The sequence below is a fragment of the Thunnus thynnus genome, chromosome 24 (genome assembly GCF_963924715.1).
Source record: "Thunnus thynnus chromosome 24, fThuThy2.1, whole genome shotgun sequence".
NCBI lineage: Eukaryota > Metazoa > Chordata > Actinopteri > Scombriformes > Scombridae > Thunnus > Thunnus thynnus.
The window spans coordinates 12,133,620-12,159,639 of record NC_089540.1 but is presented as its reverse complement, the minus strand read 5'-3'; the positions used below and the strand labels follow the sequence as shown (position 1 = coordinate 12,159,639).

Here is a 26,020-nt window from a genome sequence, read left to right as displayed (position 1 = left end):
AATTATTAAAATTAAATTGAATCATTGACATAATAAGACATTTACTGAGACACTAAATCTGCAAAAACAACCTAATTCAAATCAGTTACATGATTTACTTTTATGTTTTATCTTTGTCGATGTGAATAAATATGTATAGAGAATATACTGTAGTATTTGAGTATGTTGGGAGGAGATTACAGAAAAGATTTATAATAATCCCATCGTCAATATTACATTAATACTATACAGACATGGCAGCAGAGCTTGGCTATAAATCCACATTACTGTAGGAGATTAAAAATACCCTCAAGTATATAAACCCACAGACACTAAGTACAAACTGGATTTGTATTTCTTTACAGACACCTATTTTTGTCATCACGTGTTTTGTTTAATATATATTTTTATCTGCATAAATCGAGTTAAAAACATTTTCAAGGCTTCTTAACGCCAATTTACACACAAACCAGTCCAATTGAGTTAAGATAACCAAACAATTAAAATAATTTAATATCAAACACCGTTTTCAGCCTCTACCATCGCCCTCTCATGACGTCGCCCTACATTTATGCGCGCTCCCCCTTAGCGCGCTCTCACCGGCAGCGTGCACATCCACGTGAGGAAGCGGTGGGCGGAGCGGGCATGAGGATGGCTTCAGGGGGGCTCGGTCGCGTACAGCCAATGAGTGGGCGCCATATAGATCAATATTTACATGGTGAGCCTGCTCTGCGCATGTGCAATGTGATCTACTGGACTGTGTGTATACTAGTGGAATAAGATGGTTTACTTGTGGTTTACCTACATTTTTGCTTTAATTTAATGACTCAAATCAAAAGTTTTAGAGAGTGTAACTGATTTAATTAGGTTTTTAGAGAAAGAAAAGACAGATTTAAGCCTGATTCTTATTTTAAGCTTCGTATTTCTAATGAATGCATCTATTTTCTGTGAGAAACACAGCACAGATCAAGTCAGACTTGATTGTAAAATCTTTAAAAACACCAAACAGTACAGTTTAGACTTCTTTTTTTGTTTTCATTTTTATTTGAGGTGCAACTGTCTAGTGCAATTGTAACGTCACATTTGTGATGGGCTGAGGAACATGCACAAAACATTGACATACTTCTGCTAGGCGTTTTCCATTTTTTGCCAAGTGTCTCATTTATAGTGTTCAGCGCTTTAGTTGCCCTACAAGCAACTTAAAACACTTGGCTGTACAAAAGACAAAAAGAAATAAAGAAAGAAAACACCATCGTCATTCATTAAAAAAAAAAAAAAAAAAACCTAAAGAAAAAACTACACACGTCCCCAAATGGAAAACCGTCTAGATCATTTGAGCGAGTGAGTTAAGCGACGGCGGCGGAGAGTTCACATACAGTACGAAGCCGTGTGTCACTGCAGGAGAGACAGCATCTTAGTGTCGAGGTAAATAATCCTCTTCTGTTCCCACCCTGAGTACTGACATCACAGGTAGTTCAAAACCTGGCAAAACCATAGATATATATATTTATACACATATACTGTATATGTACATTGAATAAAATAACTAAAAAAAGGTTTTTATATATGTATCTATGGTTAGAAACCAGGCACTTGGCAGAGTTTAATTGGAATTTTTTAAATCTGTACAAAGTTCACTACCTAGAAACAGTCATGTCCTATTTATACGCCTTTCCATTATTTATTTTTTTTACAAATCACTAGGACATTAATTACATTAACAAGAGCAAAAACAAACAGACAAAAAAACTAATTGCAATCCCAGATCTTTCTCAGCCCTCCCTAAAAAAAAAAAAAAAAAAAAAAAAAAAACAATAATAAAAAAAAAAAAACACATTGATTCCCTGCATAAATGTTTAATGTTCCATCCAAGACGGGGCAGAGTGCGGCGTTAAGGGGTGGGGACAGCAACGTGAACCTCGAAAAAGAACACCGAGTTCTCAAAGTGAGCAATGAGGCGCTGCTAATATATATTTAATCTTTTTTTTTTCTCTTTTTATACCCCTCCTCAACCCAGAACACGAAGACCTGGACTAATTGTTTCTCCCATTCCAGATGGGGCGCACAAATCTTTTGTTTGTCCTTTAAAAGTTCGTCCGCTGTCGATGTGGCTGAAAAAAAACAAAAAAGTGCATTAAACCACGGCACTGAAAAAATCTGAAGCATGAAACAAGAAGAGTAAAAAAAAAAATCGTGTGCAGATGGATAGTGCTGGGTTGAGGCGGGGCGGGGCAAGACAATGGCACACTTCTCCACGGGTCACACTGCGAAGGATTTGACGGTACTGACGAGAGCGTGCAGCGTGCTCCCCACCCCAATTGGTCGGGCCCTGCTTTAGCTCCTCCCTCCCTCCATGGAGGGGGCCCTGAACAATGGCAGCGGCGGCGGCGGCTGCAGTGTCGCCTCTCAGCTCTGTCCTTTCCCTCGTTACCACGATGACAGCGATTGTCTTAAGCAGGTAAAAGTTGGAGACAAAGTAGACACACGCACACACACACACCGGTGCAACTCCACAGTCTTTCAGTTAAATAAAATGTGCAACAAAGTAAAGTTGTTTGTCGTCCTCCGGGTGATTGTAGTGTGCGCTCCTCGAGACGGTGGCATAGTCAGCTTGAGTCACTTCACAGTATGGCGAGACTCCTTCCTCCTCATCCTCCTTCCATCTTTAATCCTCAGGCGGCTTCTTTCCAGGTTCTGTGTTACGCAGACGTGCCTGAGTTCTGTGTGGGAGGGAGGGCTTGTGTCGTCCCGACTGAGCCCGGGAGCGGAGGCTGGGCGGCGCTGGTCGGGGAGCCGCCGGTCTGGACCTGCGCCTGGAACTGAGCCATCTGCTCGGGGCTGGCCAGGGTCTTGAGCAGGTTGTTCTCCTGCTCCAGCTGAGTGTTGCGCTCCATCAGCTCTTTGATCTGCTCTTTCAGCACCTCCACCTCTTCACGCACAGCGTACATCAGGTGACTCTTCACCAGGTCCTGACAGAGGGGGGAGAAACAGACTTTTAGACTGTGGTATTATTATTGTACAAACCAACTTTTTCATTTGTTTATTCTTAAAATTAAATCACACTCATTACATGCACTCCTTTCTAAACAACCCTTTGTTGCTTCCCTAAAATGTATTTTTTACTCATCCATGTTTATTCTATTTATAAATACTGGGGGAAAAATACTCACAAAGATCTAAAATCAACTACAGGAAACACTGAGTAAGTCTCACAAACATGTCACAGAAAAATGCGTGACACAGCACAAAGGCTAAATTTGCAACACAAATCACTTCACTGGCTCACACGGCACCTGCCAGCTGTCACTGAATGACGGGAGGAAACACAGGGATGCTCACACATCACTAATTCCTCCAAAAACACCCATAAAACAGATTTTTTAATTATTTTTTTTTACATGCTCAGCTTTGTAGTGCATCCCCATGATGATGCCTGAGCCGTGTGTTGTCCCAGCCTGCTGAGACAGGGATTAATAATCTGAGCATCCCCTCCTCTGTGGACCCGCCTCCTCCTCCTCCTCCCTGCTCCAGCAGGCAGCGAGGGAACAAAATGTTCCTGCACGGGGTGGGAGGAGCCAATCACCGGCGGAGTTATTTATACCGAGCGGAGGGGAGGCTGCTGCTTGCCTAGCAACACGGCGCGGAGAGGGGAGAGGGACTATGTATATGCATGAGAAAGATAGCGTGTGAACCTTTAGCCTGGCCCACATCAAGTTGCCAACAAGCCGGAGGTCATCGGTCCAAATCGTGACAGAGCAGGAAGCTCCTGTTGCTCCTGCTTCTTAATTGACATACCAGCAGATGCACAGATGCGGAAAATAATCAGCTTTTTTATCCGCATTAATAAACTTAGAATTGAGATACTTTTCATTCATTCATTCGTCTGGAAAGCTTTTTTCTCTACTGTTATCACTCTGAGCTTCCCCCCTCCCTCGTTTATTAAAACATACATAACATTATTTTGCAAATATGATAAATTAAGTAAAGAAAGTAGAGAATAAAGAGCAAAAGTGGGTGATAATAGTTGTGTGTCTCTGCTGAATGAGCGGAGAAGTGTTTGGGTTACATAACACCGGAGGCAGCACATACATGTAAATGATGAGCTGGGCCTATTTACTAACACTGCAGCAACAATATTACTGGATTTTTACATGATTTTAAAATGAAAAACAACAACAGTCGCTTACCATTGCTTGTTCAATCTTGTTGTCAATGGCCACCACACTTGCACCAGAGGAGCTGAAAGACAGAAAAATTTGAATTAAAAAAAAAAAGATTATATGATGCAACATTAGCTGAGTGTGTATTTGGTGCAAATGTGTCTCCATTAAAGGTGTTTTTTTTTTTTATAAAGGCAGAGAGGCATTTGCTGTTTTCAGGCAAGGTGCCAAATAAAAAAATAAAAATATTAAGCTGCTAACATCAGCTGAAACAGAACAACAGAAATCTTAACGAGCGTCTGCAACAAAGCGGAGCAAATGGAGGTCGACACAGCAGCAGTTTTGACTTTGATGGCGGTGAATCAACCAGGCAACATTTTTCAGATTTCATGTTGAATCTTACTGCACATCGCTGAGAAAAAAAAACGCAGTGACATTTACCTATTGTCAACCCTGACTGATGCACTCTCCTTCCCGAGCACAGAGGACAGAAACGATATTGAGAAATTCCTCAGTTGACAAACGCCAAGGTCCATCGCCACTGTGTAACACTGGGAATTCATGCTACCCCGTCCATCAAAACACCCAAAGGCGATTCTTCAGCTGTACAAACTGGACATCCAGCGGTATAAAAAGTAGAAAAATAGAGCATTATTGAGGGGGAAAAGGGGGGGGAAAGGTCTGCTCTCTCCGGGCGACGCGCAGCTCGCAGCCGGGACTGAGCACAAAGACTGAAACGGCGGGCTGCGGCTCCCTCTCTGCGTGATGAGTGCAGGAAAACAGCGCCAGCAGCCCCGTGATTGGCCGAGAGGGGCGCTCATTTGCATAATGTATGCGAGAAAACAGCCCCTGCGTGCGCCTGATTGGACGACAGGTCGCTCATGATGATAATTTATTTAACATCTCTCTACCTGGGTGCACTGTCCTCTATAAAAGCCCGCATCCAGTTTACCCGCCACAGCGCGAAATGAAAGGAGGGTCTAGGAAACGAGCTTCAGTTGTTCTTTTTTTGGTCTTAAAACGTGATGTTGCCTTTCTGGATTAAACCTGTCTGGACATATAGGGGCTGCAGGTGATGCTGAAACTGATATGTGAAACAATGCCTCCACCTATCGGTTATAACGCATGTATGAAGGGGTTAAAACATGCGGGGACTCCTTCACAAACTGTATATACTCGCCTCATGTCAGTTGAGACATTAATCAATTGGCCCTGTGATTTAAAAAAAAAAAAAAAGTGTGCAAAAGCTGAGCTCAGCACTGTCCAGCTGTCACGTCTCGTGGGAAGTAAATAAACAACCCTGAAAGTGCAGCCAGTGTGAATAAAAGTGAAGAGTCAGATGGCACAAAGAGAAGCTGTTTCTCAGTAGATCATCAGTTTGACTGTGAAGTGGGAACACGCTGTTCTTTACAGTAAAACAGGACCACCCCTCCAAATGTGTATGTTAGAGACCAGGCTTTGTTACAAATCATTTGGCATCTGTCTCAACTTGTATTTTATAATTTTAGGATGTGTGATTCCTGAGTAGAAGTGTTTTTTAGCCCCCTGAACAAAAGAAAAGAGTCATATATATATATATATCCATATGGCTTCAGCAGAACCTATATTTTTGCAGAAGTTTTTTCATTTTTTTTGATTCTGAAAGTATCAAAAAGTGTAAATTATCATTGTCATCACAATGGCTGTTAATTCAGCTTTAAACAAGGACATTACATTATTTTGAGATTGTTAAAATTGTATAATATTACAATAGCACAATCAAATATAATATGAGAAGGAAGGAAATAGAAAAAAAAATGAACCCAATCAATCGAATTGTCTACAAAGTGTAATAAAAGTAAAAAAGTGTATATATCAGTGCAATAACACATTTACAGTTGTTTTTGATGTAATCACGGGGCTGTAAATGATTTAAGCAGCTGATCAGATCCAAGTAAGAAACACTAATTACATCACATAAACATCTGACAACAGTTACTGATTAATTAAGCCACACTGATGTGCTTTGATGGTATAAAAAGGTGTGGACCCAGTTTGGATAAACAGTGCATGTGGAGTCAAGATAAAAGCACTGAAACCACACAGACACATTTTAATTGAATCCTTATGAGATAACGGACTTGTTGCTGCTGCTCATTCACACCTTTTACTGACTTTGACTGGAAAAAGGGGGACACATGTAAGAGATCAAACTGTTGTCTGAAGCTTGGATCAGCTGTGTTGTGCTCTTTGACTGCATGTCGGGACACCTGTCCTGCTTTAAGCACCTTAGCTGTGTTATATCCGTCTCTGGGCGGGACATTAATGATCACTGAGTGTGCTGTGTGTGTGTGTGTGTGTGAACGAGATCAGAAATCTGTTTGAAGAGACAGGACTTCCTCAAAGACATAACCCCTCCACCTGCTCATATCTTTGTAATTTCCTTTTAGAGAGCTGGAATATGTTTGTAGTGACTTCTGCTTTTCTTTTATCCAAAAGGAGCAGTGTCACATGTCTGCAGTGTAGTAGAGGCCTTATTTATACATGAATGCTTATGCAAAAATGATTGAGATGAATATTAAATACACTGATGGGAAGGAAATTGTAGAAATTTTGTGCTTTTTGTTGATTGTACAACTGCTTTATTGGGTTTGGGACACTGACGTCTATTAGTGGCCTCATAACTGAGCATGGGGAAGCAAATGTGGGTTCGCCAGATCAATTGAGGAACTGGAATATGATGTTTATCTCTGACAGTTGATATTGGAGGGAAAAAATTAAACTGAAAGCAGGCGAGACAGCCACCCCATGTGATCGCGAGCAAACACCAGTCAACCAGGCTTTTTCACACTCGCATACAGTCGAGCGTAACAACATGCATGTGCAGAAGCAAGAACACTGTGTCCTCGCACACACACTGATAGCCCTTCAGGGCTGCTGAGCAGGGGTTTTGCACATGCTCAGGTGATGCCTCGCTGCAGGAAGAGAAGGGCATAAATTCCACATGCTGATGTTATAAGATAGATTTCAATACCGCTGGATAAAATGTTCACACGACATTTAAAAAAAAGACTCCAACTGAATGCAACAACACCAACAACAAGTAGACAGATACAACAACAAGCCTCTTTGTGTCCACCCTTGTTTATGCCGCCGCGGACCCCCTGACAACATTACAGTCATCGTTACCTCTTCAGATGTTTCTCCAGCTCCCAGAAGAGCAGCTTTAGGGCCATGGCGTCCCTGCCCTGTGCTCCTCCTGCCCCGGCCAGCCCCTTCTCTCTCATTGATGCTCTCAGGCTAAAAAAAAAAAAAAAAACCCCACACACTCCGACCAAGCACGCACGCCCGCCCCCCTCCCCAAAACACCCCAAACAAACACCACCACTACCACCACCTTCTCCCGTCCTCCTGACCTGCGCCCTTCGGCCCCCGACCCCTTGCTCCCCTCAGCTGTAGCAGCTTCACATAGGGGAGCCTGAGCAACAATAGAGACCAGGATGGAGCTTGTGTAAAGACGGGGATGGGAGTGGGAGTGTGTTTGTGTACAACGGGAGCGCGCGTTAGTGTGTTAAGTCCTCCTGATTGCCCCCTTACTAAGCCACCCCTGTGCCTGAATCACATATAGACTGTCAGACGATTGGGCGCACAGCGAGGCGAGATAGGAGGGTGGGCTGTGATGTCACTGCATAAGGAGTCAAGTCACCTCCTCCTTCTGTTGTTATGTAAACTGTCAGCTGAGATTAGGGTGATCCGTCCAATGGGATGAGCCATTTTTGACCACATACCCCGTTAGCACGCGCACAGTCGTCTACAAGCCACTCCCTTCAGCCTGCAACATCCTCTGCAGAGGTGATGGATGATGGGATACTACAGTGGTACCCTGCTCTAAAGCTCCTTCTATCAGTTTTCCACCTTCATCCTTCTTATTTTCTCACACTGGAAGCATTGCACCCCTCCTCAAAATATCTCAGGAGCCTTTAACTGCCCTGTCACTCCTCATAAGTGGACGCACACTGGACACACACACACACTCACAGTATGGTTCTCCACTTAAGTGCGCCTCACGTGTACCTCCATGCTAGCAAAAAAAAAAAAACTCCCACGCAGGCTATGGAGCAGCACGTTACCGTCTGAACAAAGACGATCAAAACAAGATGGCGAGAAAGGCTTCAAATCAGACAATGAACTGATGCATAAAATCGTATCTCAGCGTTTAAAAAACAAAACAGCATCAAGTGTTGAGTGGATGAACTGTAGAGAACAAAAGGGAAGAAACAATGTACAGTGCAGTTATAGGGGACCACAAAATGGCGGCGAGCGGGGTACCGGGCGAGTTTTGTTGGTGGGATTCAGCTCAGTTCATGCAGTGAAATTATTAACCTCATTAGGTCGAGGTCACGTCTTCTTTTCTTCCCTCCACTGTATGTGTCACTAATCTAAGGAGCCGCAGAGGCCCAGGAACAAGATGACAGAGTGGGAAACGAAGGAAACTGCCAATTGCTGAGAGACTAATAAGGACCTATGACCTATTCAAAAGTGCCAGTATTGATTAAAATGCAAACACTCTTCACATACTGTAAATCTGTACATTGTGTACTTGTGGGGTCTGGGGTCACTGTGCGCATGCCCACTTAGAACAAAAGGCTGGAAACCAGTCCGAAGGGAAGCATTCACTGATGTGGAGACAGCTTTACTTTCAACCAATTGCAAATGGCGCAACGGTCTCCACTCAGCCAATGGTGGGAGACTTTGACGCCATGACATCACACATAGCCCAGATGGGATGCTTTCATTCATTGTGTATCCACGTCTACCCAAGGCTGTGTGTGTGGCCTGTTCAAAGAGCTGACCCATATATTACCCAACCATTATGTTGAAGCTTATATGTATACTTAGAAGACTTAGAAATGAAAAGATAAATGTAAAAAAACAGAACAACACAGTTAATTTAAGTCTTCCTCATTAGCCAAGCTACCTCGTTGATGTTCCACTAAGGTTTATTAGTTAGGTAATGAGCTCTCAGCCTCACCAAACTGTGTATAAACCAATTTAATGGAGTTCATTTTAACTCTATTTTAAGCCTTTAACAACAACATGGTGTCCAGCATCTTCATCCATCACAATAACCTTTCAATCCAAGACAATCACTTCCCAAAAATAGCCTACAAGTTGGCTCCGACAGTGTGAGCAGATCTGAAAAGAGTAAAGAAAACAAGTGGCAGCGGTGTACATCTTCACCACACCCTGTAAAACTCACAAAAATGGCAGATGTGTAGCCACATTATGGCAGCAGATGGTGCCTGCAATTGCCCACATAGTTAAAAATATAGAGTTTCATCTCAAAAGTATATTTGAGAAAAGCAACACTTGTCTTTAAAATTCAAATTCTGGTGTACTGGGTGGAAGAAACGCTGCTTTTTTGGATCTCCTGTATATTTCAGAAGCTGCAAAGTAAAACTAATTTTAATTTTTTAAAAGGAGCCATAAAAAACTAAACTAAACCTCAGAGGCTTAAATGTAAATTCAGCCTAGAAGAGACGAGAAACAAGCCAAAACAAGCTCTAGATGTTCCAGAAAAGTAAAAAGCGAGAAATCAATGGTGCCAACATCAACCTAAATGCCTTCTAGTGTTGTTGCTGTACAGTTTAGTATCCATCCATCCTCTTTATACGCACTCTCTCTCACAAAAGCGCCCAGCTGAGTGCAACGCTTCACTATATTGTGTAGTTTTGACAGAAAGCAGAGCTGTGCCCGGTCGGGGAGCCGTCACTCAGGCTGCTGTGTGTGGTCCTGAAAAACACCCAAATCCTCCACAACTTGAATGAAATAATTAAGAAGTCAAGGGTTTGATAACAGCATTCGTAAGAGTAATCACCAGAAAAAAAGACACAACACAACTGGACCCAATGTCATGACAAAATGGTGCATCGCAACAGGAAGTGAATCTAAAAGTAGACACTTTATATCATGCCCCTCTTTTCTTTTTTTTCTTTTTTTAATCAGTGTGTATGCTGTGCTGTGAATCGCCTCCCTCTGCATCATTTCTCTTCATGCAGTTGGGAGACACAAGCTTGCGTGCATCTCTTTGTGTGTGTGTGTGTGTGTGTGTGTGTGAGAGAGGCTATGTATGCAGACTGGCGGAATCCGGTTTCGGAGGCTTTTTACACATCGGAGAAGCAAAGGCCGACAGCCAGATCAACCCCTACTACCGCACACACGTCACTTGAGCAAAAGAAGGGTTTTTATTTACCAAATATGGGAATAAAAACAAAAAGACAACTGAATCTGCAACCTGCAATTATTTTACAAGGTATAATTCCTGCAAGTGCACCAAGGTAGCAATCAAAAGCAGGATTCGGTTTGTTTGCAATACTTGGATGAAATCTTTAATCTTTGATTGCACACAGACAAAACAAAGAGACGGGAACGCCCCAAAAACTCGAATAGCTCTCATGGCATCTCAGAGCTTCGGGGCAGTGATTCTCTGAAGCGTAAGTGAATCGCTCTCTGCCATGCACGCAAGGCCTTACATAACCAGCCTCGGTGCCATATGGGCCATGAGAGAGAGACAGAGAAAGAGCAGGAAGGACGACCGTTAGCGCCAATATCTCTACTGGTTTAATGACAGATCAGACACACCTTGTTCTTCTGATGGATGAGGTATTAACTTTCAACACCCACAGACATTCTTCACACTTTTTTTTTTAAAAATACACAGACAAAAATAACAGGGAGTTTTATAGCTGCTAAATTTAGCGAGGAATTTGTGACACGTTAAAAAAAAAAAAAACGCCCAAAAAGATGATATAGATTTCAAAGAGGACGCTATGATGCATGTATGTGCCTAAAAACACAAACGCACTATTGTACATAGGGAAGAAATTGTTGAGACAGTATAGGATCTCCTGACGTGAGGTCTGTCACTTCCTTACGACTTATTTTAGTCGATTTAACTCCGTTTTGCTCAGAATGAGAAGTTAACAGAATCTTCTGTGTAAAAAATATGCTACATGTGAAATAAAAATCCAAGAAAGCCACACAAAGAGTAAACTGAAATGTTCAGGTATTACTGGGCAGATATAAATGTATTTTCAGTATTTTATAAAGATGTCTGTTGCCAACATAAAAAAAAACAGGGCACAACTTTATGCTAATATTAAACAGTCAGTGTATTTTGTGTTAGTCAAGGAATCGACAGCACTGTAATGTTTTTATCCTGAGTGAGAAGGAGTTAAAAAAAACTAAAAATAATGTTTTCTAATTTCCTAAAATCTAACACTGTTGCTAACAAAAGATTTTCAGTTCATTCCAGTGGATATATTATATTAACATCTGTTTCACCTGGTTTTTAGAGGGTTAACATGAATGTTTAGGTAACATCAAACCAGGTTGTATTTCTTTCACACCTAACACACACAAGAATGAATATTTAGCTTTTTTTTTACTTGACAAAAACATTTGGATAACTCTCTTGAGCACAGAAATGTGACCTTTTGCAAATTTAATAAAAAAAGTTTTTAAAAAAGACCACTGACAGAAGTGATGCACCTCATGTATGGGCACCCTACTCTCTTCATGTTGGCCTCCGTTCACGAGGTCTGCAGTTGGACCCTCAAATAATCTTCTACAAACAAACATCACACAATCTTACGACGCACAGACAACCGTGAGACGTCACAGGAAGTTAGGTTATCGACCCAGAGTCACATGGGTGTGCACAGTGTTTCTGCCTAAAGCTTCGAGGTGTCTCTGTCAATGTCAACAAACCAAACTAGCAGAGCATTAATAGTGAGGCGGCTATGTGAGGTTCTCAGCAGCAATTGAGAAACATTGCTCCAGGCTCTCTGCAGTGTGCTGGCTCCGTGCGCTGCTCTGAAAGTACTTTAACAGTAGGAAGGGTCAAGGTTTTGACACTTTACGCAGAATTATTATTATTTCTCTTTACCATGAAGTCTGTGTTTTACCAGGAAGTGTCAATTTCAGGGGGGATAAATGTTTTTCTTTAGCAGGTAGCGGAGGGGTTATGTTACTCAGAAGTCAACCAAAATCATCCCTTCCATGTGAACAAAAACTGCTCAGGGACAAATTATCCTCTTGCAGAAAGCTGAAGGCTCAGCTGGCTACTTTGAGGTGTTTTGGCATCCAAGGTTCAATTACAGGATTTGAAATATCATCATCATCATAACTGAGAAAAGCCAGGGGGTTACGTTATGTAAAGAGGAAATAACAGAGAGGAAGAAAATAGCCGTACAGTTGTCAGAAGAGCGATCGCGACACAACCAGTTAAAGCCAAAAATGTTGCTTCTCATGATTTCCCCTCCGTTTAAAAGCCTGAAGAGGGAAAAAAACAGTTCAAAAACCTTTAAAAACTTCTCTCCTGTAAACACTTACCATGCACACACACACACACACACACACACACACACACACACACACCATAACAACCCAGAGGGGAGCGTGTTTATGACTTCACCCATCAGGGAGAAGCAGACAGACATGCATGGACACATATTACATCCTCTCTAGGCCTGTGACTCTCAAAGAATCCACAGCTCTGCGTGAAGGCACAAGGCGAGCAAACGTGACACCCTCCAAAACCCACCCACCCATGTGCCTCAAAACCAAATCTGTCGGAGCTGGATGATGTTCCGATCATGCTGCATTAACGTCTTCACGCACAGAGGTCAAGATGCCCTTTCAGAGATGCTGGCAAAGCCTGAAAACATCGCCCATCCGGTGTTTTCTCTTGGATTCAAACATATGGTGTCAGAGCAAAAATAAACATGTGACGCATGCATAAATAATGAAGTCAGACCACTCACATGCACAACAAAGAGTCTAAAACAAGCTCTTTTCATTATCAATTAATCTCCTAATGATTTCCTCCATTAATTGATTAATTTGATCTAAAGAAAGAACTAAAAATAGCATAGTCCATACCACAAAACCAACGGTATGACATATGACAACGCAGAAAATCCTCACAATCAAGAAGATGGAACAAGGAAGTGTTGATTTCAACATTTAATGGATTATTAAAGTTGTCAATTAATGCTTTAGCTCTATAATCCTGTACTGACAGGTTTTATTGAGAATTTTTTGGGGAAAAAACAGTGACAACAAACAAAAAAAGAACCCCAGTCTTATAAGGCAGGTAAAGCTGGGTGCGTTATTATGGCAACTAGAGACAACAGCTGTGCAGTGATTCATATTCAAGATGAGACGCTGTTAATAGTACAAATTAAAAAAGGGAATCCACAATAACTTCTTGTGTGTGACTCATTTATCAGTCACTCAGACAAGATGATACAAACTTAGTAGTACTGGGCAAGCACTGGCAAGCGTGAATCGGTCCATCCCTAAAAATAAGCACACCTACTGTGTTATAAACCCTGCCGGAGGATATATTATATCAATCATTGCACTGCTGGAGCCTTCTGCAGCCGCTAACCTCACTTATCAGACATCACCCACCCATTTTTACTGTGAAAAACACTAATTTGTTGGTGATTCATTCATTGCATGCAGAAAGGCCATTTCCACTTAGCTGCAAGGCACATTTAGGTCAGTGATTCTCAAAAGCACATTAAGGTTATATAAACTGTTGTCCAGGCCGGGAGAAATTATGTGCAGAAGCTGCCACCTTGTGGCGAAACAGCGGTACGACAGCATGAGAGAGCCGAGTTATGTGGCTCAACTGAAGCATGATTTTATGTCTCATTTCATTAATAGACAGATGATTTGACTACCTTCAGCTGTGATTTATTGTTCATGACATCCAGGACAAGCCCGAAAAATTAGAAGCATTGCTGAACTCATTGTTTCACAAAACTTACAGCACACAGAACATCCAACTGAAAGATGCACCAAACAGGAATAACAGCGCAGTAAAAGAGAAACCAAAGGATGGGATATCACTCAGTTTAACATTAAATACTTGATGAGAACTTTAAAAACAAAATAACACGAAATTGGGACAAATTTTAGGGCAAATTATGCAGTCGTATTCTTCCCATTATCCTGAGAAAACCCATGTTTCCCCAAAGTATCAGGGATCTCCACCAGAATTAAAATCAAATTTTGCCAATTTTGAACACTGAGTTTGTAAAAGCTGAAGCAGAGGTGGGTCCAACAGAGTTCAAGAAGTTAACACGGGAAAAAAAAAAAGAAAAAAAGAGAGTTGGTTTTATCTAGAATATGTCTGATCCCAATAACTAAATCTAACATGAAAGAGTAAAAGTAAGTATTTAGCACAGAGGAAGGCATTAAGTTGGCTTTTGGATTTTTAGGCCATCTATTCTGCTACTGGCCACCTAATTTCATATTTAATGCAGAACTCTTAAGACCTCAAATTTGAACAAATGATAAAAACTACTTTGCAATAAGGCATTTTGAATTTTACCCGCTACAAAATTCTCTTCAACATGCCTTGATCACAAGGTCTGCACATTTTAAATCTCACACAGAACAATATGAAGTGAATTCTGTGCAGATTAGTTTCTTCCAGATGTGAAAAAAATGTAATATATTGCATTAAGGATTCAGTTTTAAACTTAAAGCTGTTGTGTCTGACTTTAGTCTCATCTTTATAGCTTGTATAAACCATGCAGTAGTAGACTTAACATTATTATCTTTGGCTGTGTTCACAAGAGCAATAGTTCACAAATGTTTGATGTTAGGTATGACTCACTGCTTAGTTGTAAATGTTTATGCAGAGGTAGAATGGTGTATTATGTTACACTTACAATCCTAAATCCAAGTAAAAAACATTTTTGAGGACACTAAAGCTTCCTTATAATCTGGTTCTTAAAGAAACTAAGACTTTGTTGAAATCATACATCCCTAACAGCAACTTTCCTTTTGGCTCCATGCATATTTGGCCGTTGGGGACCTCACTTTCATTAAAAGCTCAGCTTTGGATGGAAAGCCTTATTAAATACAGGCCTGTCGATATTAACAGAGCATAAATCACCAGCCAAAGCCAGCAGAGCTGCAGTTTGACAGGCAGCTTATTATCACAAAAAACATATGCAAGATCAGAGGCTGAGTTTACAACATCTAAATGTCACCTGACAACTAACTTAACCACCTCTGAATCACAAAAAAAACAAACCTGTATCCCTTGAAAAAATAAAAAATAAAAATCACCCAAGTAACTGCCACAACTTCAAAATATTCACATCTTCACTACAACAAGGCTCTCTTGACAAGATTGATTGTTTTACCAGGCACAATAAAGAGTCTTGACACTCTTACATCTATCTTTTTTATCTGTTTATTGTTACAAAGGCTCTGTTGACTGAATGATAATTATCACTTCGCTCTGTGTTCAAGCTGTAAACCCTTGTGTTTGAACTCACTTAACCTCAGCTGCCAATGAATACGTGTTTACTTAAAGGACCAGTGTGTAAGATTTAGTAGCATATAGCGGATTGGACATGGCAGAAATGGAAAATATTCATAAATTTGTTTTAATTAGTTTATAATCACCTGAAAATAAGAATTGTTGTGTTTTCTTTAGTTTAGAATAAGACCTTTATATCTACATAGGGAGCAGGTCTTATTCTACAGAGCCCGCCATGTTGCACCGCCATGTTTCTACAGTAGCCCAGAATGGACAACCAAACAGACTCCAGAGAGGGTCTTTCATATTTTTCACCACCATAGCTTCTCCTACACGCTAGAAAGGGAGCAGGAGGGGTCTTCAATTGGTTGTAATCTGCAACCTCACTGCTAGATGCCACTAAGTCTGACACACTGGTCCTTTAATTAAGATGCTTATAAAGAAAAAAAAAAAGTTTGCTAATATAAATCTGTCAAGAAGTCAAGAACAGGTGTGTCTAGTATGTTTTATGAGCCAATTATCACTAAAGATGCCGTAACTTTTATGGCTCAAAATGATTATGTCATGCCCCATAAAATGCACTAAATGTACTATGTCACTTAACACATCTTTGACAGTTAGCCATTTACACACTTTATATAAAACATATACAACACCTGGGAAACATTTTTAAAAGGACAAGTGTGCAGGATGTAGTGGCATCTAGCGGTGAGGTTGCAGATCGCCACCAAATGAATACCCCTCCCCTCCCCTCCCCAACAAAAGACCCTCTGTGGAGCCAATGTTTGGTTTGTCCGTTCTGGGCTACTGTAGAAACATGGTGGTGCAACATGGAGGCCTCCGTGGAAGAGGACCTGCTCCCTATGCAGATATAAGGGACTCATTCTAAGGTAACGAAAACACAACGATTCTTATTTTCAGATGATTATACACCAATTAAAACATATTTAGATATAAGTATGGAGTATAACGACCCTGAGATTGTCCAGCAGCTTTTGTTCTTTTTTAAGAGAGATGAATTCGTTTAGGGCTTGCAATGTTTCATTGAATCTGTTCTTACTTATTGCTTTGTGGCCTGGTTTGGTTGCCTCACCCTGTCCAGTAAAAACAGGCTGGCAAAGCTTGTTAAAGAGGCCGATAAGGTGATCGGGGTGCAGCAGGCCCAGCTCCAGGACATTTACAGTAAGCGCGTTATCAATAAGGCCCAAAGTATCCTTAACTGTCCTGACCCTCCACTTTATAAGGAGTTCAACCTCCTTCCCTCTGGCCGCCGTTTCAGAATCTCTGTTGTTATTGATAAGCATAATTTATCGGACTAATTTTTCTTGACTTTTAACCTGCACATCCATATATATATGTAATATCGTTTATTGTTCAATGTGGTAGGAGTGTCCTTGTTTTTACTTGAGCTGACAGTTTACTTCAGATTTTTATTTATTATGCTTGTTACTGTCAAATGTTTATATGTCTCTGTGTAACCTGATGTGTTTGATGCCTGCTGTAGACCAAATTTCCTTCAGGATAATAATAAAGTTGAAGTAGAGGCCACTAAATCTTACACACTGGTTCATCAGCAGAAAATAATTTTGTCATGGTAATTGACTCCAAAGTAATACACACATAAGTATTCATAAGGTATAATTTTGGTTTTGGCTCAGAGCCAACATCACGCTGAACTAGAAGAAAGACGCCGCTGTGCAAACATAAGCAGCCTCTAAGCTGTGCCGTCTCCCCTGTGTTGCTTTGTGATATTATTACACTCGATTTCTGCCTCAAAACAACTTGCAGAAGCTGATATAATTCAGTTTAAAGAAGACTAAAACCCGTATGCAAAGTTATATTTCTCTGCAAGTTGTAATAGATGCTGTAAAGAGAGAAGAGTGTTAGGACAGCAGGTGCATGGTATACTGAAAATGTGTGTGTGTGAAAGTGTTTTCGCTCTACTGTCAGCCAGTCCTGGCAGCTATTCAAAAGTCAAATTATACCAGCACCGACGTGCAGGCTGAAATTCCACCCGGGGAAGCACGAGGACCTGATGAAAGCGCTGATTAATACCACTGTCCTCACTGCACTGACTGATATACAAACAGACAGCGAGCAGGTGAAAAGAAACAAGCTGAATTCTACAAAACACAGACACACCCTCACATCCCCTGTTTTACAACATGACAGCTCACAGTCATGACAGCTGCAACATAAGGCTTCTAGAGACAGGTAGTCACTGCTGAAACTCAGAGTGAACCCGGCTGATTTCCTGGATCATCCTGGAATACAAGTTGTTGTTGTTCCAGTAACTCACTGATAGATAAAAGAGCGACATACGGGGCTTCAACTAACCATTATTGTCATTATCAATTAATCTTTTTGTCTGTAAAATGTCAGAAAATTGTGTGAAAACAGCCTGTTATAATTTCTTAGAGCTTAAGGGGCATCTTCAAATGTCTTATCAACAGTCCAAAATCTAAAGATATTCAGTTTACTATCATGTAAGACACATCAGTAGGGCTGCAGCTAATTATTTTCATCATCGATTAATCTGTTGATGAGTCATTTGGTCTATAAAATGTCAGAAAAGGTGAAAAATGTCGATCAAAGGCCAACATGCAACCAAAAATGTCTTGTTTTGTCCCAATCAACAGTCCACAGTCATAGAGGACTAAAGAAACCAGAAAATATTCACATTTAAGAAGCTGGAACAAGAGAATTTTTATCTTTTTTTTCAAAAAAAAAAAAAAAAAAAAAAAAAAAAGACTGAAAAGATTATTTGATTATCAAAATAGTTGCCAATTAATTTCCTGTTCATAAATCAACAAATCATTGCAGCTTTAGCAAAATGTAACAAATATTTTAAGCCCAGTCACTGTCTTCCTGTCTGTGTTGCTCCCACTAGGTTTGTCATTTAGTGTCGACCCAAATACTGCCCTCAAAACAAAGAAAGAACTTGGCTTCAATGCAAAAAAAAAACTTGTCAGTAACAAAAGCTTTCAAGGTCTGTTAATTTGGTCTGTTCTTCTCTTCAAACTCAGTTTCATTAGAGAAGTTGTTCTTGGACATGTTGAGATTAGCTAAAAGGTACTGACACAGTTCTCATTTCACTCTGCTCTTGCTCACTCTATACAGTAAATACTGGTGTAAAATCCCAAACATACTGGTTGTATGGCTGTATGCTTGCAGGAGACATTGCAGTAGGAGAGGAGAGGGATATTTTGAGAGGAGAAAAGAATAGAAAAAGACTAGTGTTCAGAAGAAAAGGGTAGAGAGGAACAGTTTGGACAGCTGACATAACGCACTGAGGCCTGTAAGAGGAAAAGAGACAGGGTGACAAAGAGAGATAAACAGAGAATAAGCGACAGAAAGAAAGCAGAGACAGCAAAAGAGTCACAGATTGCAGCATGACATGACTATGACTATAAACAAAGCAGACACACACATATATACACACACCAAGACTGTCTGCAGCTCCTGCAGCCTGCAGCACAGAGGCTGATTCATGGAAAGAAAACGAGCCGACAACTGGACTGATACACAGAAACACACTTAGAAAAGGAAGACATGCACAGGCCATGCAAAACACACACACACACACACACAGCCATGATGGGACGCCACGAATCACTGACAAAAGCCTCCACTCAGAATACAGCCCTGCTCTGTCTGCAGCTGAATATGACTAAGACTACGTCGAGATTAAGCCAGCAGTTGTTGCACCCTCCGTCTCTCTGTTCCTCAAGCACAGACACAGTCTAAGCAGCTGAAAATACATAAATGCTAGCTTCAGCTTAGCAATGACAGACTGTGCTGACGACTGAATTAGAAGTAAATCATGGAAATACTCGGAAGTGTTTATTTGTCTCCATTTCTGTGCTGGTAATTTGTGTATTTGCTGCCAACAGCTAAATAAAAAGCCCCAATATTCACAAAGATCTTCTGTTTCTTTGCAGTTATGGGTGCTTGGGTGAGGCAGACAGTACTCAGTTTAACTCCCTTCAAACCCAGGAGGCATTAGTGTTGTACTCACAACATGAATCTCCTGCTCAACCAGAACACAGGACAGTACAGAGGTAACACTACACTGCTGCCACAACAGTACTCCATTTCTCTGCAGCGCCAGTTCATCAAATTCATGCAACACAACTCTTGATCCGACTCTACAGTCTCTACAGGACTGCATCTTCAAATGGGGGCATGGGAGGGTTTTTTTTCCAGGTCATCAGCCGTATTTAGACCAACCTTGCGTTTTTAGAAACCACCTGCAACTGCAATAACCACTTTTGGAGGACGTTAGCATTTAGTAATTGTACACATAAATAAACTATTGCGCAGTTCCCTCGGGATGGTGCCAATCAACAGATCCAGTGTCTAATAAAAGAATAAATCTAAGGGAGAGAGGAGGGAAAAGGAAAACACTGAATGAGGGAATAAGGCTAGGGTGAGGCAGTAAAAGAGAGAAAATGTGGCCTTTACTGACACAGAGTACTGAGCTAATGGAGGTGGATATATGTCTGATGGTAGGGGGTCTGTCAGGGCAGCGCATCTGCTGAGTCACCAGCTCCCTCAGTGACTCAGCAGCTCCGCTGCTTCTATTCAAGCCACTGATATTTTTACAACAGCAATGTCCAGAGAGTTGTTTTTAACCCTGCTGTCTTCCGAAGGCTGACAGAGTGACCTCAGGGGACAAGCGATTTGTGACATTGGACTCGACCTCTAGATCTGAATGAGACTCCTGCTCTGCATTTAAAGCCAGGCAGATCTACAACTAAGTATTATTTAGTCAGACAGTAATATTACACTTTGTTAATCATGCTTGGTTGTGTCAAAGATGAGTGTGAATGTGAGGGGGGAAAGGAGAAATACTTGTGATGAAATGTTGATGAATGCTGATAAAATGTTGCACAAGCTGTAGCAGAATTAATTACTTCATCTCCTTGTTCAGTAAAAAAACAACACACAGTTTACGTAATAACAAACAACTGCCTGTCCTCACCTGTCTTCATCTCCGTCAGCATGCTGAGTCCTGAGGCCTGCAGCCGCCGCAACCATGAAGGCGCTGGCCTCAGCTGACATCCCCATGTGCGCCAGGCTTCCAGCAGCGCCACCGGCCTCTGCAGCTCCCTCTCCACCTGCTGCCACCCCAAGCCTGGGCAGACCCAGCAGGCCTTGGTGCTGGAACAGAAGCTTTTGGGCGTCCTCCAGCTGGGAGGCTTTTAGGGAGCTCACTCCGACACTCTGGGTTAGGGTCGCACCCGGGTTGAGGAGGGGCTGGAGGTCAGCTTGCAGTGCAGTCAGAGGCATGTATGGGGTCACCTGGGGGGGTGGTACTGGGACTGTGGCAGCGGAGGGGGGCTGAGGTTGGGGCTGTGGGTGATGTTGTTGGGGCTGAGTTGGCAGGGTTTGTGGTGGAAAGGTTGCCAAAGCAGGTGGAGCCACCTGACCTTGATGGGGTAGCTGCTGAGTGATGCTGACCGGTGGCTGCGCTGTGACCCCGGGGCCTGGTGCTATGGAGATTCCTGTTGTAATGTGCGGCAGCGGAGGCTGGACCTGGGTCTGGAATGGAGCAGTGGGCTGGATAAAGTCTGGCTGCCGGACACTACCTTGGGCCATGACACCTGCATGGAGCTGAGGCGCAGGGTAACCTCCCTGGGGTTGCGCAGCATAGGGCAACTGTTGGGGCATTACAGGAAGAGGCTGATTTACACCAGCCTGTGCTGTCACCTGTGGAGCTGCTGGAGGGAGAGCGACAGGAGCAACTGGTTTCTGCATGTGAGCTCCACCGACCACCTCCTGCGGTGACACATAGGTGAGAGGGGCGGTTTGGGCCAGTCCCTGTGGTGGGCTCTGCATGGCTTGAGGACTGGTGAAGTCCTGGCTCGGTGGCTGATAGGGCTGCAGCGTGTGAGGTGGTTGTACAGCAGGTGGGCCTGGATTAATACCAGCGTTACCTGCCTCAGACTCTGCAGCAACCTCTGCACCTTTTGGTGCCTCAGACGTAGTTGCATGTTGAACCTCCTTTTCATAATACTCTGTACACGTCCATCTTCCTTTGCGGAACGGCTCAGAGTTAGTGTCTAGTTTGACCACCCTGAAACGAGAGCCGGTGGCTGTCTGAGTTTGGGTGTGCTGGGGTTGAGTGTTGGGGGCAGCAGCAGCAGGCTGGACTGTTCCTCCTCCAGTAGAAGCCACTTGCCCACTCACACTTGTATTGTCAAAACCTGGCAGCCCAGAAGGAGGAGCAGCAGGGACAGCAGACACGTTAGAAATGTTCACATTGCCTTGTAGATCAGTGGCTGCCCCACCAACAATAGCTGAGGTTGTCCCTCCTGCAGCTTTATCCAACATTGGTGGCCTCTGGGACTGACTAGTCCCAGCTTTGGAAACCATAGCTGGGCTGGAGCTAGCCAAGGGAGCGACGGGGAGAGCTGGCAATGGGGGTTCACCTCCTCCCAAGCTGTCAGAGTGATGATGGTGGGGCTGGCTGTGCTGCTGAGGATAATAATGATGCACGGTCCCGTTTACCATGGAGGCATGCTGCTGAGAGCCCTGAGGGATGGAATGGGGATGAAGAGGCTCATTGGGTGACACAATGCCGGGTGTGTCGACCCCATGCAGACTGTTTAAGGTCTCATCGGAAGAGCTTCGCTCTGGCACACCTGTATCCGTGGCCCTCGACACAGAAACATCCAGCATCTCAGAGGAGGAGAGGTCCTCAGTGTGTGACTCATCCATATCATCATAGCTCTCAGTGTCATCAGCTAAACTGTTGTTACCACTCACGTTAATCTGAGCTGAGGTGACACTCGTTATCTGGAAGCCACTCTTCTTCTTCACCTGAGCTCCAGCCACTTGGGACTGGGCCTGATGCTGGTGGTGGAGTCCCGGAGAAGAGGACCCAGCCTGGGTTGGGTTGTCATCGACCACGTTGGATCCACTGCCGCCGGCTGCGGAGGAGGCAGACGCACCGCTACTGCCCCTCCTGTAGTGGGTGTAGTGCGTTTTCCTGCTCCCGGTGCCGGGAGGGTCTCCGGAAAAGTCCTGGTGGTGCATCTTTACTTTGGAGGGAGTTAACGTTTCTAAAAGGCCAAGAAGTGGCTGACGGCTAACTTAGCTGCAGTACCGCGATACTAACGAGCCATAAGTGACAAGTCAGATGATTTATGTCCTTTAAAAAAAATCAAGCTGTGGTTAGACAGACTCTAGCTTATAAGCAGTGTCTATATACAACACATAAGTATTAATCCAACTTGAGAAAGATTAAAAAAACGACTGTATTCAACGAGGCAAATAAAATAAACAACGAAATCCAGCTAGCCGTTGGTTAGCTTAGCGGTTAGCCACAAACCTCCAGCACTTGACGTACCTTTTTCACTGCTAATAAAAATGACGTCGCAGATATTACACTCACAAGTTATGCACACAGAAATAGACTAAATAGTTTAAGGTGCACCCAGGTGGGTCTTCGAGGTGAATGTGGAGGTTTCCTAGCTGGCCGGTGTATGTCGCAGGAAATCAGCCGTCGCATCCATTCCTCTCCTCGGACCCGGAGTCTTCCTTTTTCCCGAAACAAACGTGAGCCTGGTGAAGATATAAATCCATCTGTTGTCAATAGACAGTTGCGTCTAAATAATTTCCGTCTTTGTTATGATAAAAAAGTGGTTGCTACGTCCATCTCCGTGTTTGCTGTATCATTGCCGGTGAGCAGCAGCAGCTAACGGGCTGTCAGTCTGCAAACACTGCGACTGCGCATGCGCGTCTCAGCCCATTTTATCAAACTGGTGCGACGTTCAAGCTCCACTGCAAAATCGGATTTGACTTGATTAACGTGTTTAAATACCTCTGTTTCGCTTTTCTTGGGGTATGAAGATTTATTTATTTAGGCATTACTCGTCTTTCTCCTCTTAACGCACTGTTTAGGCAGTTAAGATGTTAGAGAATTGTTGTTTCTGTTTTGTTTTTTGTCTTCTTGTCCTTTGCCTTTCTTTTCTTATCTTGTGTTTCTATGCTAGTTGGTTATTTTCTGCTATGAATTGCCAGTATGAAGTGTAAAATGCAATGAATTCTTACTATTTGTTACCAGTAGTTTATACTGTTTTGCCCCAGAGGCGTTTTAGGGGAGGGTTGGTGTGGGTGGGGTTAAGGGGGTAATATATGGTTGGCTGCACTGTATTTGTTTTACTTTTATAATTTTTTTTTCGTTGTTCTACGTCTATTTATCTTTAAAAAATAAATCAAAAATATAGGTGTTGGAGAATTAAACATTTCCCACAATATTTATCAATACATCAGGTCGACTGAAAACAAAGTGTCCGTTTTACAATATTTACTAAGCAACTGAAGGCAGCAGAGGTTCTGGGTTGTTTATTTTTTTCTTCTTGTGCCCCACTGTTTGGGAAGTGCTACTATACATGTATGTGAGCTGTATCAACCAAACAGTATTGACTGGTGTCTTAAACCTCTTCCACTCCACCCCTGTTTTGGAGCAAAAACTAAAATGGCATACCCAAATTAAAATGACTGTAGCTCCTGAACCACAGTGACTATTTGCATAAATAAGGTCTTGTCAGAAAGGAAACCTCCCAAAGTTTCTTGTGAAAGCATCAGGAACAATCATGGTGATACAGAAACAGCAGAAGTTTTTGAAATCAGTCCACCTAAAGTAAAAGTGCTTTTCAGTCCAAATAACACATCTGAACAAGATAGCACACAGTCTGGCAACTCTATAGTGTTTTTTTTTTTTCATGAAAAGGTCCAGGCAGATTTCCAAAATGGACATGTGGAGACCCCATATTTATGTAAACACATGGTCTTCATGATTACCGCAAAACCACAAGAAAGGACGAGAGGGACAACTAGCAGACACTGGCATCCAAGCAGAGTTAATGAGGTTAACCCTTCTCCATGTGTAAGCTTTTTACTTGTTTATATGCTAGTTATTGGTTAATATTTAACAGTTTATACCTTTATCTCACATCCACCCCCATTCACATAAATCAGGAAACTCAGGCAAGCTGATTGGGAATAAACTACACTGCATCTTAGAACAGCTGCGGCCTCTATATTCTATATTCAAGTAACCTTTTAATGGATGAGATAACAAACCAATCATCATTGACAGGTAGTGCAAAACAAGTCCTGACACAAAGATAAAGGTCATGCTCCACCTCCTCATATAGGGTAAGCTTGTTATGCCTGTTTGGTCCAACTATACCAGAGGATCTATATAAATTATCACACAAATACTCCCCTTCACTCCACTCTTATACATAAATGACACACTAACAGCCACTTTGATTTTGATGCACCTGTTTGTTTTTGTGCTTGCCTTCAGGCGACAGATTCTCGATCTAACGATAAAACAGCAGGGCAGCAGGTACGACTGAACTGCTGCTGCAGTAAAAGGAAAGAGAAATCAAAGAGTTGAGACATGCCTGTCAGAACTCCTCCGACATGTGAGCATCACTGCTATTCATAAACACATCACATGCACCTGTAGGGGAGGGCGAGCTCTGGGAAAGTTCCACTCTGAAGTCTGATTCCAAAGGTTGCGTAATGTTGAAACCGCAGTAGTAAACAGAGAGATGTGAGCCAAGCTTTCTGTAAACGTCAACCTGAATGTCAAGACTGTTCCTGGACAGCTGCAGCTGATAAGAAGTTTAGACAGTGTTTAATCAAGTAGGATAGTTATAACCTCTAATTCAACTTTACTGAGATAGAAAAATCTGAATTTATACGACATTTTTCAAGGTGATTTATTCCAAATCTTCAAAAAGTACTGTATTGAAAAATAATAATAAATTTCAGAGTAAATATATAAAACAATCATATTACAGCAATTATAACAAATAACAACTGTAACAATGAGCAAAAACATCCATAGATGGAAAAAAAACCCATCCAGACTCCCAAAGATGTTGATGAATTAATGTGGCCTCGTGCTGTCTATCAACTAATAATACTAATAATACTCCTTACGATGACCAATCACAGTGGATTGAAGTGTTAACAGTGGTATAAAAGCGATCACTGCAGGTCTTCACAGGAATATTAGAGTGATCCCACAGAAGAAAACAAAAACACTACAAAGTCCAGTGACCTCATTATTATATAACTCAGTAGTGACTCTGTCCCTGTGTAAACCTTCGTTTTCATGACTATTTTTGCAACAGAGGGGGGAAAATGTTCTTTTTGAGTTACTGTACTGTAGATTTATTCAAAAAAATAAACTGTAGTTCAAAATGTAAGAATCAACCACAAGGTAAAATCAACAATCCCTCAGGTCATTTGTAATTCCCTGCGTCCTGTGTAGGTCTCAAACAGTGATGTCTGCTGCAGCCTGGATCTGCTGTGATTTCAGGTTGTAGTACATCTTACTCCAGAGCCAGAAACTGTCTGGGCTGAAAAAACAAAAGTTAAACAGCTCATAAAGAATCAGAAGTCAATTTGAGTTAAGTCAAATGTATTAACATTAGTCAAAATCACAAAGGGATTACCAATCTGCACAACATGACACCCTTTATCCTTAGACCATCAAAGATATGTGAAAGAGGAACATATATATTTA

At 42.1% G+C, this 26,020-nt stretch overlaps 2 protein-coding genes across 3 annotated transcripts in view; one reads left to right on the top strand and one right to left on the bottom strand.

Annotated features, from left to right (window-relative positions):
- Positions 1-19,631, top strand: part of LOC137177065 (coiled-coil domain-containing protein 122) — a 44,348-nt gene extending 24,717 nt beyond the window's left edge. Inside the window, exon 7 of the mRNA XM_067583172.1 lies at positions 19,407-19,631. The gene's annotated coding sequence lies outside the window, so the exon portion shown is untranslated. The remainder of the gene's footprint in view (positions 1-19,406) is intronic.
- On the bottom strand, positions 1,756-23,196 carry zgc:65895 (uncharacterized protein LOC393546 homolog). 2 transcript variants are annotated; one of them, XM_067583160.1, is made up of 3 exons: positions 20,450-23,196; positions 4,167-4,218; positions 1,756-2,948 (listed from the first exon to the last, which is right to left on the bottom strand). In XM_067583160.1, the coding sequence occupies exons 1-3, from the start codon at positions 22,504-22,506 to the stop codon at positions 2,679-2,681; spliced, it is 2,379 nt and encodes a 792-aa protein (XP_067439261.1). In that variant the 5' UTR covers positions 22,507-23,196; the 3' UTR covers positions 1,756-2,678. The 2 variants fall into 2 exon arrangements, with proteins under 2 accessions (XP_067439261.1, XP_067439262.1); XM_067583161.1 differs by lacking the exon at positions 20,450-23,196 and adding an exon at positions 4,581-5,664.
- Between the last annotated feature and the right edge of the window lie 2,824 nt (positions 23,197-26,020).

What these genes read in the sequence shown, in the direction of transcription:
- zgc:65895 (XM_067583160.1), bottom strand. Translation starts at nt 22,506, where the DNA reads ATGCACCACCAGGACTTTTCCGGAGACCCTCCCGGCACCGGGAGCAGG. An exon ending in GCTGACGGAGATGAAGACAG is followed by an intron (nt 4,219 to 20,449) that starts GTGAGGACAGGC and finishes TCTGTCTTTCAG; the next exon opens with CTCCTCTGGTGCAAGTGTGG. An exon ending in ACAAGATTGAACAAGCAATG is followed by an intron (nt 2,949 to 4,166) that starts GTAAGCGACTGT and finishes CCCCTCTGTCAG; the next exon opens with GACCTGGTGAAGAGTCACCT.